The 16,269-nt window shown below is 52.8% G+C and overlaps 2 protein-coding genes across 2 annotated transcripts; one reads left to right on the top strand and one right to left on the bottom strand.

Annotated features, from left to right (window-relative positions):
- Positions 1 to 429: 429 nt before the first annotated feature.
- ICMT (isoprenylcysteine carboxyl methyltransferase) lies at positions 430 to 7,875 on the bottom strand. The gene is made up of 5 exons (XM_012662554.1): positions 7,599 to 7,875; positions 6,766 to 6,854; positions 5,677 to 5,846; positions 4,699 to 4,916; positions 430 to 2,221 (listed from the first exon to the last, which is right to left on the bottom strand). The coding sequence occupies exons 1-5, from the start codon at positions 7,791 to 7,793 to the stop codon at positions 2,039 to 2,041; spliced, it is 855 nt and encodes a 284-aa protein (XP_012518008.1). The 5' UTR covers positions 7,794 to 7,875; the 3' UTR covers positions 430 to 2,038.
- Positions 7,792 to 16,257, top strand: LOC105824898. The gene is made up of 4 exons (XM_012662508.1): positions 7,792 to 7,949; positions 9,613 to 9,800; positions 14,068 to 14,307; positions 16,076 to 16,257. Exons 1-4 carry the CDS (start codon positions 7,792 to 7,794, stop codon positions 16,255 to 16,257), a joined length of 768 nt encoding a protein of 255 aa, XP_012517962.1.
- The last annotated feature ends 12 nt before the right edge of the window (positions 16,258 to 16,269 follow it).

Below are 16,269 nucleotides of genomic sequence, written 5' to 3'. Positions count from 1 at the left end.
GTCAACTTCACGGCCCTGATGGGAAGAGGCTAGGCCCAATCCTGCTTAGATGAGTGAGAAAGAATTTTCCCTCAAAGAGCTGGGGTCGGCTGCCAACGCTAACCATACCCTCTGCCTGTCTGTAGTCCCAGGAAGTGGAGTTTGCTGCGCTAAGTGTGGTCTGGAAAACAAGTTTAGAACTGATCGAACTCAAATGCCCAAACAGGGCGAGTGTGTGATGTCCCACCGGGGAGCGTTCATTGCAGAGAAACTCTGCTGATCACTCCAGCTACCAATCACCTTGGCCAGAGTCCCACGGCCAGACAGTCAGGGGGCCGACATCAGGTCTGCCTGGTTCTTAAGCCAGCAAGTGTCATACCAGTAATCAACGAACCCGTAAGCCTCTTTGGTATATATAACAATGAAAAAATTAATTAAGCCATGAAACCCAGAAATAAGTCTTATTTCTGAGTTGGTAGAATGCTCTTTTTAAACACACAATTAGGTATCTGGCACAGTTAATCAAATGTCTGCCCATTTTTGTATAGCTTTTATATTGTATAGATTTCATTGATGTCATCTCTCATCCGAGTAGTAAAGATGTTTCATACTGTTCTTCTGAGTCCTCACAACACCCCTGTGAGGTAGGTGGTATCGACCCCATTCTACAGATGGGGAGGTCTAGGCACGGAAAGGTTTAGTGGCTCCTCACAAGCTGCATGGCAGGGTGGCAGAGCAACACTCGGGCCATCTGCTGCCACCGCCTTCACGTTCAAGCTTCGTTAGTGCCACTGCAAAACTGCACGCAAGGATCTCACGCTGAGGCCAAGGTCCTGTCTAGTCCAGAATTAAACAAGGGTCTCACCTCTTAAAGCTTCTATGTTTGACTCACAAAGCCAACTACTTTCCTCAAACTTGCAAAACAAAAGTACTGACTGAATCTCGGCTGGGCTTATTTGCTCTATTTAAGACTATCATGGGGAGTCGACTTGCTTCAATTTGTAGTTGTGTGTGTTCAAACCCCTTTGGAAAACAGTTTGAAATAACATTAGGGACAATGTAATTTTAAGAACAGAACATAGTAAACAACAGTTAATAGGTTTACATTGAAATACAAAAATATAAGCTATGGTAAAATGAGAAGAAAATCCCAAATAAATGGAGAGCAGTATTTCTCAACGTTTGACAACGCCTTGCGCAGAGCAGACGTTCAGTAAGCACGTCTTGGATCAGGGAAAAATGACACTTCTTGACCCACCTGTCACTGATGACAGGAAGGGACCAGGAGCCAAAGCCCCCAGGAAACCCACCGGGGCCCACAGTCCCCTTGGCCACACTGGCCATACTCAGCTTTGGTCACACAAAGCCACACTCGGCCAAACTGTCTGGAGGTGTCTATGCTTACTTACTGCCAAATAAAAGTTGGAGCTAGAAACACCGAGTCCCCTTTGAATGCGTACTGCTACTTATAAACAATAGATATGTAAATACAATTAAATCTATTTAGAGCCAAAGCATCGTATAAGGAAGTATCTTTAAAACTGTCTAGATGTTCATGCACTGAAGGACAGAAATAAAGAGGTTAAAGCTGCGCTGTGGTTTCCAGTTAAATTAAAGGTTTTAGCTGTATTCTGAATGCTCATGAGCCGCGGTGTGCACTACCCCTTCTGCTGCGGGAGCGCTACTGGAAGCAGAGAGTCCACCTCTGCCAAGGAGTCCCGGTTACAACTTACTCACACTCTGGCCTTGAGGGGCAGTGCAGTGTGGCCTCAGTTCTGACCAGGTCCCTTTGAAGGGGCACTGTTGAATATTGCTGTGATTTGCTTCTTATTCACCTTTCATCTACGTCCTACCTTGATTCAGCACAAGAATAGATTTTTCCAGTGGGTCCTTTGGTCCTAAGGCCTTCTGACCATTTGGTCTTAAGTAACATTCCAGAAGAGTTAATTAGTGACATACAAAATGATTAAGAAAATTCATTCTGCAGTGGCCGACCGGAAGCAGTTTTGTCCTGGGCTGCACAGGGTCATGGGCCCCACAGTCACCGAACCCCCGCCCGTCAGAGCGCCACCTTGACTCCCTTTATGAAAGGTAGGCCTGTGGGCACCCTCTTCTTATACTCCAGGTACTCCTCTCCAAAAAAGTGAATTAATGAGATTTCTTCTTCTTCTATTCGATCTCGGAAGAATCGCCACACTATCAGGGCATAGCCAACGCCACAGATGGGGTTACACAGCATCACCTGACAGAGGGAAACACCAAGTCGATCAGGGTCACAGTGCTATGACACCGTGCACTTTGGCAAGCATTTATTTCTCTCTTAACACCCAGAGGATTTCCCTGCCCAGGGGCCAAGAGACTCTCTTAAAATAAGGGCCTGGTGCAGTGGCTCACATTTGTAATCCCAGCACTTTGGGAGACTTAGGTGGGAGGATTGCTTGAGGCCAGGAGTTCAAGACCAGCCTGGGCAACATAGTGAGACCATGTCTCCACCAAAAATTTAAATAATTAGCCAGGTGTGATGGTGCATGCCTGTAGTCCCTCAGAGGCTGAGGTGGGAGGACTGCTTGAGGCCAGGAGTTTGAGGCTGCAGTGAGCTATGATTGTGGCAGTATATTCCAGCCTGGATGACAGAGTGAGACCCTGTCTCAAATAAAATAAAATAAAAATAAAAAGTACAAGGACAGACCAACCTCTTATATTTCAACCCTCAGGTCAGGGTGACAGCAATGGTCCCCCATCCCCAAGTGTGAACTCCCTGACGTGCAGCCTCGTTCCGGTGCATGCTGCCATCCCATCCAGGACACCCCATGTCAGAAACACTCACTCACACCACACAGCTGCCCTGGTCCTCCCCCTCTGCCCCCCAAACCTCCACCTGCTCCTCGGTACTAGACAGACAGCAACCAAACTGAGCTTCTGCAACACCTCTTTCAGCAGATCACCCTGGCGCTCAGAGAGTGCCCACAACTGAACCCCACCTCCTGGGCCTGGCTCTCAAAGCCAGGAAAGGCAGTGTCTCACCTGCTCCAGCCAGCCTCTGCCTCACCCGGGACCTGTGTCCTCTTTTGCCTCTTACCTCCTCTACTTGGGGGGTTCCTCCACCTCTACGATTGTCGTTCCCACTGATCCACAGCCCACAGTCCTTCAAGGCCAAAAGCATGCTCCAGCTCACTGGGGAACCACTGACCTACCCTCGCCCATTGCTGGCTTTGCAACTGGTCCCCTATGAACGTGTGTCTTCCCTAGGCAAGTACTTCTACCTGGAGAACCAGGCAGACACTCTGACTTCTTGCCACTTCACTTCACTGCTTGTTGTGCTTACTGTCCCCCGAGCTGTGCGAAGCCCTTTACAACCACCAAGCCGTTCAACGCTCACAGCAAACTTTCAAGGTGATGCTACTGCCCCCCGACATCTGCTCATTCATTCATTCATTTAGAGTCAAGGACTCACTATGTTGCCCTGGCTGGACTTGGAACTCGGGGGCTCAAGCAATCCTTAACCTCCTGAGTAGACGGGACTACAGGCATGCGCCACCATAGCTGGCCATCCCCACTGTGATGTGCGAGGAAAGGGAGGCTAAGCAGCGAACGACAGAGCCAGGACTGGCCCAGTGGGTGACTGCAGAGCCTGCACCCTCACACCTGGCAGATGTGTGTAGCTCTCTGGGCATCGCCCGTGGTGGGGTTTCCCAGTCGCAGGCTGCAACCATGACTGAGCCACGAAATCAATGTAGTGCAGCATTACAAATAAAAGGCAGAAAAATAGTGTTTTGCACACATTAAATATTGTTCCAGGAAAGACATGCTCCGTTTATACACACACGTGTGCTGAGACACGTAAAAAGTCCATGGTCAAAAGGTATTAAAAATGCCTTAGTCCTATAGCACTTAGGTATATAGCAAGCAAACATTTATGGCAAATTACATTATTCAACTATAATTATTTAATAATTTGTTCCCAGGGAACGTGATTGTCAACATGGGAGTTTTATGTGTTTCAGAAATACAAATTTTAAAATAAATGCTATGTGATAATCTGCCCCAACTATACTGTTAGGGGTCACCAGGGAGTCACCATGGACCATGCATTGCTGATGGGATGCCTGGGGGTCGACTGGATTTGCCCAAAGACATGATGCATTTTCCAAGCTCTATTCACATTCTCTGGCCAGGTCATTGTAAGACCAAGAGTACAGAATCAGAAGACAGTTGTCAAGAAATAAAGGCTTGATCTGCAGCCTGAGACAGAACAAACCTCCCTAGTTCAGATTAACTTAACACATGACCTTGGTCTCAGTGATACCTATTTCTGATGAAAACCAGCTACGAGGGCACTCCCTGCCCTAAGCGCCATCTCTGTCCTCAGCCGCCCTGAAGTGCTCCAGATCTAAGCCCCAGCACCCACTGGGGTGCTCCAGAGCCTCTTTAGCTGAAGAGGCAGAGGAGTATAGCAGGGGAGCTAACAGAACTGAGAATCACCAAGACTTTATGTATCCACATTTTGGGTACATAGAAAAAATATTAAGGACTAAGTTAGTTCTCTTGGCTTTTATGTAGTTATCACTTAAAACATGCCAGGGAAAACACATACCTATTTAAAGGAAACAGAGAACCTGTGAATACATTAAAAACCACTGAACCGTATACTTTGAAATGGTGAATTTTATCTCAATTTTAAAATATAAAAGGAAATCAGTGTCATATTTGATACTATACCTGGGTTCCGATACTCCAGTAAAACCACCCAACGTAAGAAGGATGCCGGAACCAAGCGTACACTCCACTTGTCACCAGAGTATGGGTATCTGATTTTTCATTCTGTACCACGTGGTTGAAATTGGAGCCAGCTGTAAACATGGCTGCTTTCCTCAGACATTCTCCAAAGACCACCATCAGCAGCCCTGTGACGCTGAGCCAGGTGATCTGCTTCAGTTCTGCAGGAGAGAGGCATCGGTGAAGACACCGGACTGTCGCACTCCCCCTCGCACTGCTTAAAAATCAACCTATTTTCCCAAAGATAGAAACGTTAGAAAACATGCTTGTGGACAATTAGCGTTTGTCAGCGCATTAAAATTTAATGATAAGAAAACACATTCCCCTAAGTCGTGCTGTTCATCCCTTTAAAGTGCCAACAAGCCCATTAGTGTCATGGTGAAGAGGTGCCCCCTCCTAGAGCTGATGGGCTCTCTTGCTGACATACCCCCACCACACACTCACATCCTTCACTAGGGGCAAGTACAGCTAAGAGAAGTAGAGAAGGATCCAGGGCTTCCAGCCTGAATCCTGGACACTTTATTCCACTGGCTGTGGGAAGTTCAATTTCTGAGTAGGTTCCAGATGCAGAAGTTTTTGCTGGTAAACTCATCACATGAAATGTCTCAGGTCACAGAAAATGAACACATCCAAACCTCCTCTGACTGTAAAATTAGGATGACAACTATCAAAGGTTGAGACTTTATATTAGATGGTGTACTATGTTACACAGGTTTAAAGCAAAAGGTCAACACGTCCTCGATTCGAAATCCAGAAGCAGAATTAATGAGCAGAGCTCATCCTTTATAAATAGCTTAGTGAGGACAGAGGTCTGGGGAAAATCGCTCAGGGGAGATTAGACCTGAAAGGTGAACCGATGTCACCGTCCTCAGCCCAAGTGGGAGCCACCCTTCTTCAGGGGGGAATGTAGGGCACACTAACCTGGCCAAAAGATATTTCCAAGGGTGAACTCTATCCAAGAAGAAAGAGCAGCTGCTGTATACTCCAGACTGTGATTCAGGAGAAAGGAGTCCAAGGACAGACTTTTGGGATTATTGACTGCTGTCACTAAGTACTCAGAATAGTGGAACAATGACAGGGAGCACATGTACCTATTTAAAAACGAAAAGAAAAAGAGGTAAATTGGGGCAAGGGAACCAAGTTAGCCACAGGTACAGATTTGGGTCTCCTGAACTATCCCTAATTCTAAGAGGTCCTGTTCTCACCTGCCTGAAAGTGAACCTCAGGCACCCATCTGCAGCATTTACTCCCTGAGGTTTGCAAGAAGTGGGGTTTTTAAGGGACTATGTTTTTGAATGTCACAGGAACAAACAAAAAAACCCTCAAAAACCATAGGTTAGGGAGGCAATATGAGCCCTTCAGTCCTTTTAAAATGACACTACACATAATAAAACACGAAAGAGGGAAGTATCAACATAAAGTAGTGATGTATGTAAAAATTGAACAAAACTGAAACAATTCCAGCAAAGAAGGATTCAAGGCTCAAAATAGTGATAATAGGAGATAAAGCTTTTTACCTTGAAGCCACTGGTTCATATCCAGGACAGACTAGAAGGCTCAAGGGACTGAAATAGTAGTGTAGGGAAAAATCCTACACTGGCTGTGGGGATGCGCTAGATGTGACCTGATAGAAATTAGAGACGAAAAAGGCCTATGAAGACAAGCCAGAGCCTTGCCCCTTCCCACCACCGAGGACCTGTACCCCTTCCGGGAAGGGCCTGTCACATTACTGAATGCTGTCACTGCAGCTGGGATGAGGACGCCTTTGGGGAGGGTGCCAGGGAGACCTGTTTCTGCCTGAAACAAATCAACCAACGGGCACAAGATCACAAGGGCTGAAATGTGGGAATTGAGATGGAAGTCAGGAGACTTCATTTCCATAGAGCCCTAAACAGCCTTCTGCCAGTCAGAGACGGGACACAGGGATGAGGAAATGCCATACTGCTGACCCTCTGATCTGTCCACCCTCGCCTCGAAACCACTATTCATTATTCCCAAAGTCCTTCTTACCAGCCAAAGTGATTCCAAGAAGACTGGCTAAAACTTAGCAGCATGCCGCAGCCAAACACAAAGCCAAGGAAACAAGCTCGGATGGCTATCTGAAATGGACCCAAAAGAAGCTCAGTCACCCGCCGTTCCAGAGCACGAGTCCAGGCTGCTGACCTTCCTGGGATAGGCAGGCCACTGGCAGGCAGACAGAGGCAATGTGCTCAGAGCTTAAAAAGGGTGAGGCAGGGCTGCCTGGGTTCAAATTCTGTACCCACCCCTCTCTGGCGGGGAGGCCTTGTTACTTCACCTCTCCGGATTTCATTTCCCCATCTACAACGCGGAGTCACGAAGGTACCTACCTTTCAGACTGCAGTAAGGATTACCCGTGAAAGCACTTTTAAGAGTAACTGCTACAGAAATTTTATCTGTTATTATTACTATTTTGGCTTTATTATTCAGGGGTGTGGGAAAACTGCTTAACTCTAGTTTACTGACAGAATTCAAGTCCAGCTTATCTAGTCAGGGCACCCAGCACTCTGCACTCAGCCCCCTCCACGTAACTGCGGGGCCTTTGACCTCAGACTTGGCAGCAGGTAGGTCTCCACACCTTCAATTACATAAAAGAACTCGTAGGCTCGCTCAATCCACACCCCACGCGCATCTGCCGCAGCTGGGAACAGCACGAACTGCAATTTAACACCCACACCCCGGGTGCAGGGCGCCCGCCCCCGGACAGGCAGGATCCCCTCCTGCGACCTGAATTTGCGGCCGAAGAACAGGCCGTGGGAGGCCGCCCCGACCCGGAGAGGTGGCGCCCGCGCCCGGCCCGCGCCCGGCCCCCGCCCGGCCTGCACCTGGTAGCGCGGCGGCCGGTACAGCAGGAGCAGCAGCGCGTTGAGCCCCGCCACGTAGAGCGCCAGCCCGGTGCGGCCCTGCAGGCCGGCGCGCGTGAGCAGCGGCAGCGCCAGCACCGAGGCGCCCAGCAGGAAGGTGGCGAGGCTGAGGCGCGCTTCGGAGCCCGGCGGAGCCCGCGCCGCGCAGCCCGCCATGGCGCAGGGCGGCGAACAACCGGGCGGCGCCGGCTGTAGCCCGGGGAAACCCGCCGGCCGCGCCTGCGCACTGCGCCGCCGACGCCGGCCCGAGAAGGGCAGCTGCCAGGAGCTGCGCGCCGCCCGCGAGTTCTCGCGAGAACAGCGGCCCGCGGGGCTAGTGGCCCCGATTTGGCGGGAGCGCCCCGCCCCCCCCGGCCCCGCCCCGCCGGCCCCTCGGGGACCCCCAGACCCTGCCCAAGCCGGAGGCTGTTGGGGCTCGTGTAGTCGCCGCCTGCGTCTGCCGAAACTTGACTACAGACTCAAGAAAGTTCCTGTCCCAAGAAAAAATCTGAAACTTGAAACGACCCGTCCCTCGGCCGGCCCTGCATGGTCCTCCCAAAACAGACACACTGGGGCGCTCATCCCGACTGTGCGCAGGGCCTTCGGCCATCCCTAAGCGGGGTCCCCGAGCGCCCGCTGCGTGCCCCGGGCTGCGGACACAGTCCTGGGAAGCAGCCTAAAGGCCCAGTGTGGGCACCCACGCGCTGGGACCACCGGCGGCTTAAGTTCCTGCGACGGAAGAATGTTGGATGGTGGTGAGAACACTCAGCATGTATCACGTGTCCTAAAAACCGGAGTACAAAACTTTACAGTGTGATCCTAACTTCAGCTGTGATCTAACTTCAGAAAAGGCCCATATGTGAGCCTGGGAAAATGATTTAAATATAAGCCAAAATGATTTAACAGCGATTATCTCTTAAGTGGTAGAACTCTGGGCAGTTTTTATTGTCTTTATATGTTTATGTATGTCCCACACTGCCTACAGTGAACATATATTGCTTTCGTCATCAGAAATCGTTCTTTGCTTTTCTAAAGGGTAGATGCTCTCAGCTGGGGAGCTCAGAGGGCTGTGCTGGAGGACAAGGCCAGCGTGCAAACAACGGAAACACCCAGTCAGGGTGGAAGTGAGGCAGGAGCCAAATAAGGATGGGGTGCAGACAGGGACCCCAGGGGAAGCCCTTGAGTGGGAGGCATTGGGGGGGAGGGCTGGAGCTGGGTCTTGGGGCCCTCAGGGACAGACAGCCCGCCTGGCACTGGAAATGAGATCTAGGAGGGAGGGAGGGCATGAAGTTTGAAAGGCACAGAGGCAGGAGGGAGCAGCCTGAGGAAGGATGGGGGACAGGCCCCAGGGGAGGCTGGTGCAGAGAATGCTGGTCAGCTGGGGCCAGGCCGGCTGAGCCCTGCGTCCGATCCCTGGTGTCTGAGAAGCTGGGTGGAGAGTAGAGGCTGGAATCCCAGGCCCCAACACTCTGTCACCTAGCTTTGTGACCTTAGGCACATCAATTCTGTGAGCCTCAGTTTCCTGTAAAATGGGGATCCCAGTTTCTCTGGCACGAGTTGATATTTGTTCTATAAATCCCAGCACCATGTTTACATGGTGCTCAGGAGGCATCTGCTAAACTTGGTTGATGGGAATTGAAAAGAGATCTAATTTTTTTTTTTTTTTTTTTTTTGAGACAGAGTCTCACTCTGTTGCCCGGGCTAGAGTGCCGTGGCGTCAGCCTAGCTCACAGCAACCTCAAACTCCTGGGCTCAAGCAATCCTCTTGCCTCAGCCTCCAGAATAGCTGGGACTACAAGCATGCGCCACCATGCCCGGCTAATTTTTTTTTCTATATATTTGTAGTTGTCCAGCTAATTTCTTTCTATTTTTTTAGTAGAGACGGGGTCTCACTCTTGCTCAGGCTGGTCTTGAACTCCTGACCTCGAGCGATCCTCCCTCCTTGGCCTCCCAGAGTGCTAGGATTACAGGCGGAAGCCACCGCGCCCGGCCTAAGATCTAATGTTTTAAAAATGAAAGTTGCTCAGTTGCAATGCCACGTGGGAAGGAGGCGTGGAGCTGAGTCCTGGAGCGCCTGCCACTGTCCCCATGTCTCCTTGTCTCCCCCAGACTGGGGACCTCTCCCTCTGCACCTGGATGCCTCAGGGCCACCAGAGGGCGCGCATCGCAACTTCGCTCCAAAGAGTGAGCTCAGTCCTGGGGCGCGAACCACTGGGCCTGGGAAGCTCCTGCGCTGGCCCTCTGCATTTGCTGTCTGCTCTGTGTTACCGCCCTGATTTATCCCCAGGGACTGTTGCCATTCCGGGGGCGTAGAGTGACATGTAACCGGACTGGAGAACCTGAGCAACAGTCCCTCCTGTGCCCACCACCTCCCCTTAGATCCTACATCTTCATCAGCCCCGTCCTGGAGGAGGGAGAAAGAAAGGGGAGACGGTCTCCCCCAGGTGGGGCCAGACTCTAAGGAAGGAGACCTTTTAGAAATCACTGGAGTTGCCGAATCTGTCAGGGCCCCGGGTTCACAGAGCAGTGATGGAGGAGAAGGGAAAGTAGGCAGATCTGTGCACGCAGCATATACCCAGGGAAACAAAGTAGTGACACATGGGGAGATGCACAGGGACAGACAGAAGCACACACACAGACCCCCCACAGAGACCTGCTTTCCCGCCAGAGGGGAGAGCAATCTGGTCAACAAGCCCACTGTGCACCCACTTCTCCAGGCTTGGGGGATGAGGAACCTATAAGAAATATAAGAAAAATAGGGAAAACCACTCAGCCCTGGGATGCCCGGCCGGCCTTTTCTTGTAAATAAGCATTTGAATGTATTTTGTTCTAGGAGCTTGGCAGCAAACAGAAAGGGAGCCCTTTCTCATGCAAGAAGGCCCTTGGGCAACCTTCCCCCTCTCCTCCCCCATCCTGCCATCCACCCACAGGCTGAGGTGGCTGTCCTTCCTGGGCCCAGGTGGAGATCCCTCTTATTTTATTTTTGTAGTCTTGCTACTTTATTTTTAAAAATTTAAATAGATTTAGAGGGTACCAGTGGTTTTATTGCTACATGATGGAGTTGCGTAGTGGAGATGTCTAGGTTTTTGGTATACCTGTCACCTGAATAGTATACATTGTACCCAATAGGTAATTTTTCATCCCATAGGCCCCCTCTTGCTTTAGGTAGCCCTGAGAGCCACTGTCTAGAACCCCAAATTCAGACTCATGTAACCGACATGCAGCTAAAGTCAAACACTGTGACCCTGGTGCTTGGAGATAGAAAAAGGTTTATTTGATTTGGCCAAAGCAAGAAGATGGGAGAGCAAAATCAGATTTGTCTTTTCATTGTTTCATTTTTAATTTTTTTTTTTTTTTTTTTTTTTGAGACAGAGTCTCACTGTGTTGCCCAGGCTAGAGTGCCGTGGCGTCAGCCTAGCTCACAGCAACCTCAAACTCCTGGGCTCAGGTGATCCTCCTGCCTCAGCCTCCCGAGTAGCTGGGACTACAGGCATGCGCCACCATGCCCGGCTAATTTTTTCTATATATTTTTAGTTGTCCGATTAATTTCTTTCTAATTTTAGTAGAGACGGGATCTCGCTCTTGCTCAGGCTGGTTTCGAACTCCTGAGCTCAAACAATCCGCCCACCTCAGCCTCCCAGAGAGCTAGGATTACAGGCGTGAGCCACCGCGCCAGGCCTATTTTTAAATTTTTAAAAATTTTTCTTTTCATTGTTTTAGAGAGCTCTGAGAACCACCTTGATATTTCCAAGTTAAACTGCAGGCTGAGATGAAACTAAGCTTCCTTTTCTTAAACAAGGTTGCCTTATTGAGCAAGAGAGAATGTAGGAAGGGGGCATGGTCCCGAGCATGCAAGAAGCAGGTGCATAGATGGGGAGAGGCATTCTTGCCTCTCATGGCCGGATAAACAAGCACCTCAACCCACATACTAACTTCCCACGATGGAAAGTTTGTTCCTGTCCTAAGTATTGTCTAAGCCTGAAACCAAGTAGGAAAGTCTAGGAACCCCACCTTTTCTAGCTCCTCGATGATGATGGGTCCCAGGTTGGTTGTTCCTAGAGAGCCAGTCTCCTGCAGCTCCCAGACACTCACAGGCCTCTGCCCTGTCCACTGTCCACGTGGCAGCCAGAAGGGCATCAGGGAGGGCCCTGTTCAGTGCTGCTGCTGCTCTCCCCAGGAGGGAACCCAGGAGGTCTTCCGGAAAGTTTTCTTTCCCCTCCTCTGGCCCTTGCAGGCTGGAGGAATGAAAGCTCCCTCTCTAGTCTGGAAATGGGTAAATGATGCGTAATTTACAAGCACATCAGCCCTGAGTGCATAAGTCATATGTGCACAAAGGAGCCGGGTAAATATTTAAAGATTAGAGCTAGCTGGGGAGAAACACAAAAGGCCAGGACAATGAGGGTCTCTCTGAATTCACTCTTCCTGAGCTGGGCCAGCCCGGTCAGCGTTGATGCACTCGCTGGAGTCCCAGCCTTTGTCTCTTGAAGGGCCCTTGGCTGCCCAGCTATTCGAAGTCCCAACACAGCTGAAGAGAGTTAAACAATCGCAGCTTCTCCAACCCCATCTGGAGACAATTGGCTGAGTCGTTGTGGAGCTTTTGCTGTGTCTCCATGGTTAATTACATGGAGCAATCACTTCATTCCACTTTGAAATGCATCTGCAGAGGGGAACAGCTATCTTCCTCCAGTCACCCACTCCCACAGTAAACTGCAAAGCCCTCACCAGTTAGCATTGCTTTAAATGCCCCAAAGGACAGAAAGGAAGGGGCTCCCACCCAGGGCCAGAGGCTGCACAGAGCTGTCTTTTGGGATGAGCGGTGGGACATCTTGTGGGGCTCTTCTCCTGGGACCTGCAACCCCCCTACTTTGTTTCCAGACAAGACACAATGTTCTTTCTTTTGCCAAAGTCAAGAAAACCAAATGGGGGAGAGGGCAAAGGCGCAGCCTACTTTTTGCCTTAAATTCTCCAGCAAGAGAAATGAGGGGCCCTAAGCAGCCTTGGAGGGCCTGAGAGCCCTCAGGAGTTACAGAAAAAAGTTTTTTTCCTTGAATGAGCAGAGGGGGGCCTGGGTCTCCTCAGTGCTCCTCCTGGACCTGTGCTCCTTTCCAGGCTGCCTTGGGGACCCCAGATGCTAAAGATGGAAAGGGAGTCAGTGGCCTACATCCCAGCTTGCGTAAGCCCCGCTTCTAAGTTGGTCCATGCCCTTCCCAGTTCGAGAGCGCTTTGTCCTGCTTGTCCCCAGAGAGGACAGGGTGAACCCGCCGCCACACTCCCCTCCACCTCTGAAAAGCCTCCCAAGTCGCTGTGAACGCCTTCAGAGCCCGCCCTGCCTGAAGGCGTGCTAGGATGCCCAGATGCAGGACTTGCAAACAGAGCAGGGGGCTGGGGTGGAGGATGGAACCGGAGCCTTTAGCCTGGGTTTCCAGGAAGGGTCTTGCTAGACACTCATCTGCTGTCCTTTCCAATGACCTAGTCAGATGCGAAGCCCGATAGCTTTAGCTTAGTGGAGGAAGCTTCGGAGGAGGCTTCGGGAAGGAGCTCGAATTGGGGGTAAAGTGGGGATGGCGGGGAAGAAGCTGTCTCAGAGCTCGGGGAAAGGGAAGGTTGGAAATCGCACCGAGCTCCCTTCCGGCCTTGATCCTGCGCTACCCTCAGCAGTTTAAGGCCAGGAACCGGCCTAAGTGGCTGTGGTGGAGCCACGCGGGTTGGGGGACACAAAGTAACGGGGGTCATTCCAGGTGGGGAGACCCCTGCCCGAGGACGGGCTGCAGGGGAGCGGGCACTACGGGCGGTGCAGGGGTGGTGGGTGTGGGGAGCAGCGGAGGCGGAGGCCTATTAAGCGGACCCGGGCGGAGCGTGACGGCTGAGAATTCCACCCCGGCCGCCCGCCGGGCCTCGCCTTCTGCAGCCAAAGCAGAACATTGCGAATTAGCGCATTTTGCGGTCAATTTTCCACTGCTTAAGAAACACTAAGCCACCCACGTGAGCGGCCCCACCCAGTACGACGGGGATCCCGGGGCACGAGCTTGGGAGGGGTGGCAGCCCTGGGAGCGGCGGGTGCTGGGGTGCGGCCGGGCCGCCGGGGGCCCCTTTATGGTGGCCTGAACTCTGGAGAAGGGGTGGGCCGGGCGCCCAGCTGCGGGCCGCTAGAGCTGCTCCGAGGGCCATTGGTTTGCTAATGCCCCCGAGTTGAAAAGCCCGGGCTGCGGTTTATGGGGAGGGATTGTAATTAGAGGACAAATTGCCCCGCTGCTGGCGCAGCTAGAGAACGCGGGGGCTGGGGGAACCCGCTGGGGCTAGGCGCGCGCCCAGCCTTAGTGCAGATGTGGAGCATCTGGAAGCCCGCGCGCGGCAGGGCGCCCGGAGTGTGGCCCCGAGGGGGCGGGCGCAGGCGCCGCTTTGTGGGGCCCGCACAATGCCCTTAACACTCGGCTGCCCTCTTTGTGCCCAGCCGCGCCGCCCGCCCGCCCAGCGGCGCCTTTGTACCGCGCCGCCACCGCCCCAAGCCGGGAGCTGGAGGCCTCCCCGGCCAGGCTGGCCCTGGAGCTTCAAAGCTGCCCGGCGCGTGCCAGTGCTCGTCGCCCGGCCTCGGACTTGCCGCCCGCCTTCGACCCGAATCGGCCCAAATCTGGCCCGCGGACCCTGCGGCCCGGTGGGAAGAGCGCCCCAGAGCTGCTGTTGCGCTGCCTTGGTCTGAAAGGGGAAGGGCGCGGCGCGATTCTCCAAGCTGCTTGGCGCCTGGGAACGCGGCTGCCCTGGCGACGTCCATCCATACCCCGGGCGGGGGTGGGCGGGGTGAGGGGGGAAGGTGCCCCGGCTCCGTGGAACTGGGGAGCCCACCTGCGACCGAGCAATTTCCCTTCCCCCCCCGCTGAGGCCCTGCAGTGGCCAATTTGTCCATTCCTCTGCCACAGGCCTCCTCAACTACAGAACTTTTGCAACCTCTCTGTTGGGCTCACAAAGCAGCTCACGAGCATTGTTCACAACCCCATTTTACAAACCCCAAAACTAAGGCTATGTGCTGGGCACAGTTTCTCAGGCCTGTAATCCTAGCACTCTAGGAGGCAGAGGTGGGAGGATTGCTTGAGGTCAGGAGTTCCAGACCAGCCTGAGCAAGAGTGAGACCCCTTCTCTACTAAAAAATTAAATAGAAAAATTAGCAGGGTGTGGTGGCATGCCTGTAGTCCCAGCTAGTCCGGAGGCTGAGGCAAGAGGGTCACTTGAGCCCAGGAGTTTGAGCTTGTTGTGAGCTATGATGATGGCACTGCACTCTACTCAGAACAACAAAGTGAGATTCTGTCAATAAATAAATAAATAAATAAAACTAAGGCTATGAGAGCCCAGTAAAGGGAGGTGTCTGAGTTTGAACCCAGGGACTTATCTGGAGGTCAGCCTTCCTGTCAGCCAGGAAGCTGCCAGAGACCAGCGAGAGTGCTGCAGCACAGCGCTGCAGTAGGGCCCAGCCGCCCTGGGGCAGCCCCAGGCACCTCCTCCACCCGGCTCCCTCAGCCTCCCACAGCCTGACACATGGATTGGTGTGGGCCCTGGACCTCCTACAACAGGCTGGAGCTCTCCCTGGAATAGCAGTGGTCTTCCCCACCCCACCGCCCAGTGGGACTGAGAGAAGGCCCAAGGGAGTCCCAGTCCTTCCTCATTGGGGAAAGGGTCCTCCACCTGAGTTGCCCAGCCTGGCAGCTCAGGGCTGGGGGTCAGGGAGAGGTGATCTGCCTCACACCACCTCCTTCCAAGTTGGAAGAATCTGGGTTGGGTCCTAAACAGTGTCAGCGCACACCGAATCCAGGCTGACTTTGGCTAGGAGCACTCCCAGTCCCCAGGCCCCAGCAAGGAAGACGCCAGCTTTGGCCCCGTAGGCAGGCTGCATGCTTTAATGGGACACATGTCTCTGCGTGGCCCCCGCAGGCTCGACCTGCACCCGGCTTTGAGCTGCCAGAGGCAGAAAATTGCTGCATTGTCCCAACATTAGAGCGACTAATGCAGCGTCGCGGGCCGGCCAGAGTGTGAAGAGCACAGAAAGCCTTGCTGGCAAGCACGCCTGGCATCAGTCCCAAGGAGGCCCCAGTGCTGTCATAGTCATTAGAGCAACTCACAGCCGGCTGGGCCCACGGACCTCCCCCAGTGGGCAATTCCCAGAATGCTCAGAGACACAGGGCAGTAAGGACTTGGCAAGTGGGCTCAGAGGTGAGGACAGGACAGGCATGGAGGAGGTGGGCTTGAGACTGGTCCTGGGCTGGGAAGTGGTGGGGGCCAGAGAGACAAAGAAAAGACAGAGAAAGGGGAGAGGGTGTCCCTAGGGAGGAAGGAGGTGTCCTGAAGGAAAGAGGAAGCCTGGGCTAGGGGAGGTGGGTAGTTTCGTGTTCATTCCCTTTTGTCTCCTCCTCCTCGGGGTTTCTGGAGTCCGAAGGGCCTCATTGACATGTAAACGAGGGTCCCCAATAAAGGCGGCACTGACTGCTCCTTGCACATAAAGAGCAACATGGGCACGGAGCCCGCCACCCGGGGCAGCCTCAGCGTCCCCGCCGGCAGCTTCCGCAAGGTCTGGGGTCCTGAGGGGCGCGGGGTGGGCGCCCTTCCCCTGGCCGGCGTCGGGGCAGAGCGGGTGGGTGGTGGTCCCATTCTCTAAAGGCTGTTAATC

The sequence above is a fragment of the Propithecus coquereli genome, unplaced genomic scaffold (assembly GCF_000956105.1).
Source record: "Propithecus coquereli isolate 6110/MARCELLA unplaced genomic scaffold, Pcoq_1.0 Scaffold77, whole genome shotgun sequence".
Taxonomy (NCBI): Eukaryota; Metazoa; Chordata; class Mammalia; order Primates; family Indriidae; genus Propithecus; species Propithecus coquereli.
The sequence above is the reverse complement of the archived record's forward strand: the minus strand, read 5'-3'. Positions and strand labels throughout refer to the sequence as shown.

Excerpts from the sequence above, each read along its gene's own strand:
- LOC105824898 (XM_012662508.1), top strand. The coding sequence starts at position 7,792 with ATGGCGCAGGGCGGCGAACAACCGGGCGGCGCCGGCTGTAGCCCGGGG. Across the intron at positions 7,950-9,612 it reads CGAGAACAGCGGCCCGCGGG|ATCTAATGTTTTAAAAATGA; the intron begins GCTAGTGGCCCC and ends GCCCGGCCTAAG. Across the intron at positions 9,801-14,067 it reads TCGCAACTTCGCTCCAAAGA|CCGCGCCGCCCGCCCGCCCA; the intron begins GTGAGCTCAGTC and ends CTTTGTGCCCAG.
- ICMT (XM_012662554.1), bottom strand. The coding sequence starts at position 7,793 with ATGGCGGGCTGCGCGGCGCGGGCTCCGCCGGGCTCCGAAGCGCGCCTC. Across the intron at positions 6,855-7,598 it reads ACCGGCCGCCGCGCTACCAG|ATAGCCATCCGAGCTTGTTT; the intron begins GTGCAGGCCGGG and ends GGTCCATTTCAG. Across the intron at positions 5,847-6,765 it reads TCTTGGAATCACTTTGGCTG|GTACATGTGCTCCCTGTCAT; the intron begins GTAAGAAGGACT and ends GTTTTTAAATAG.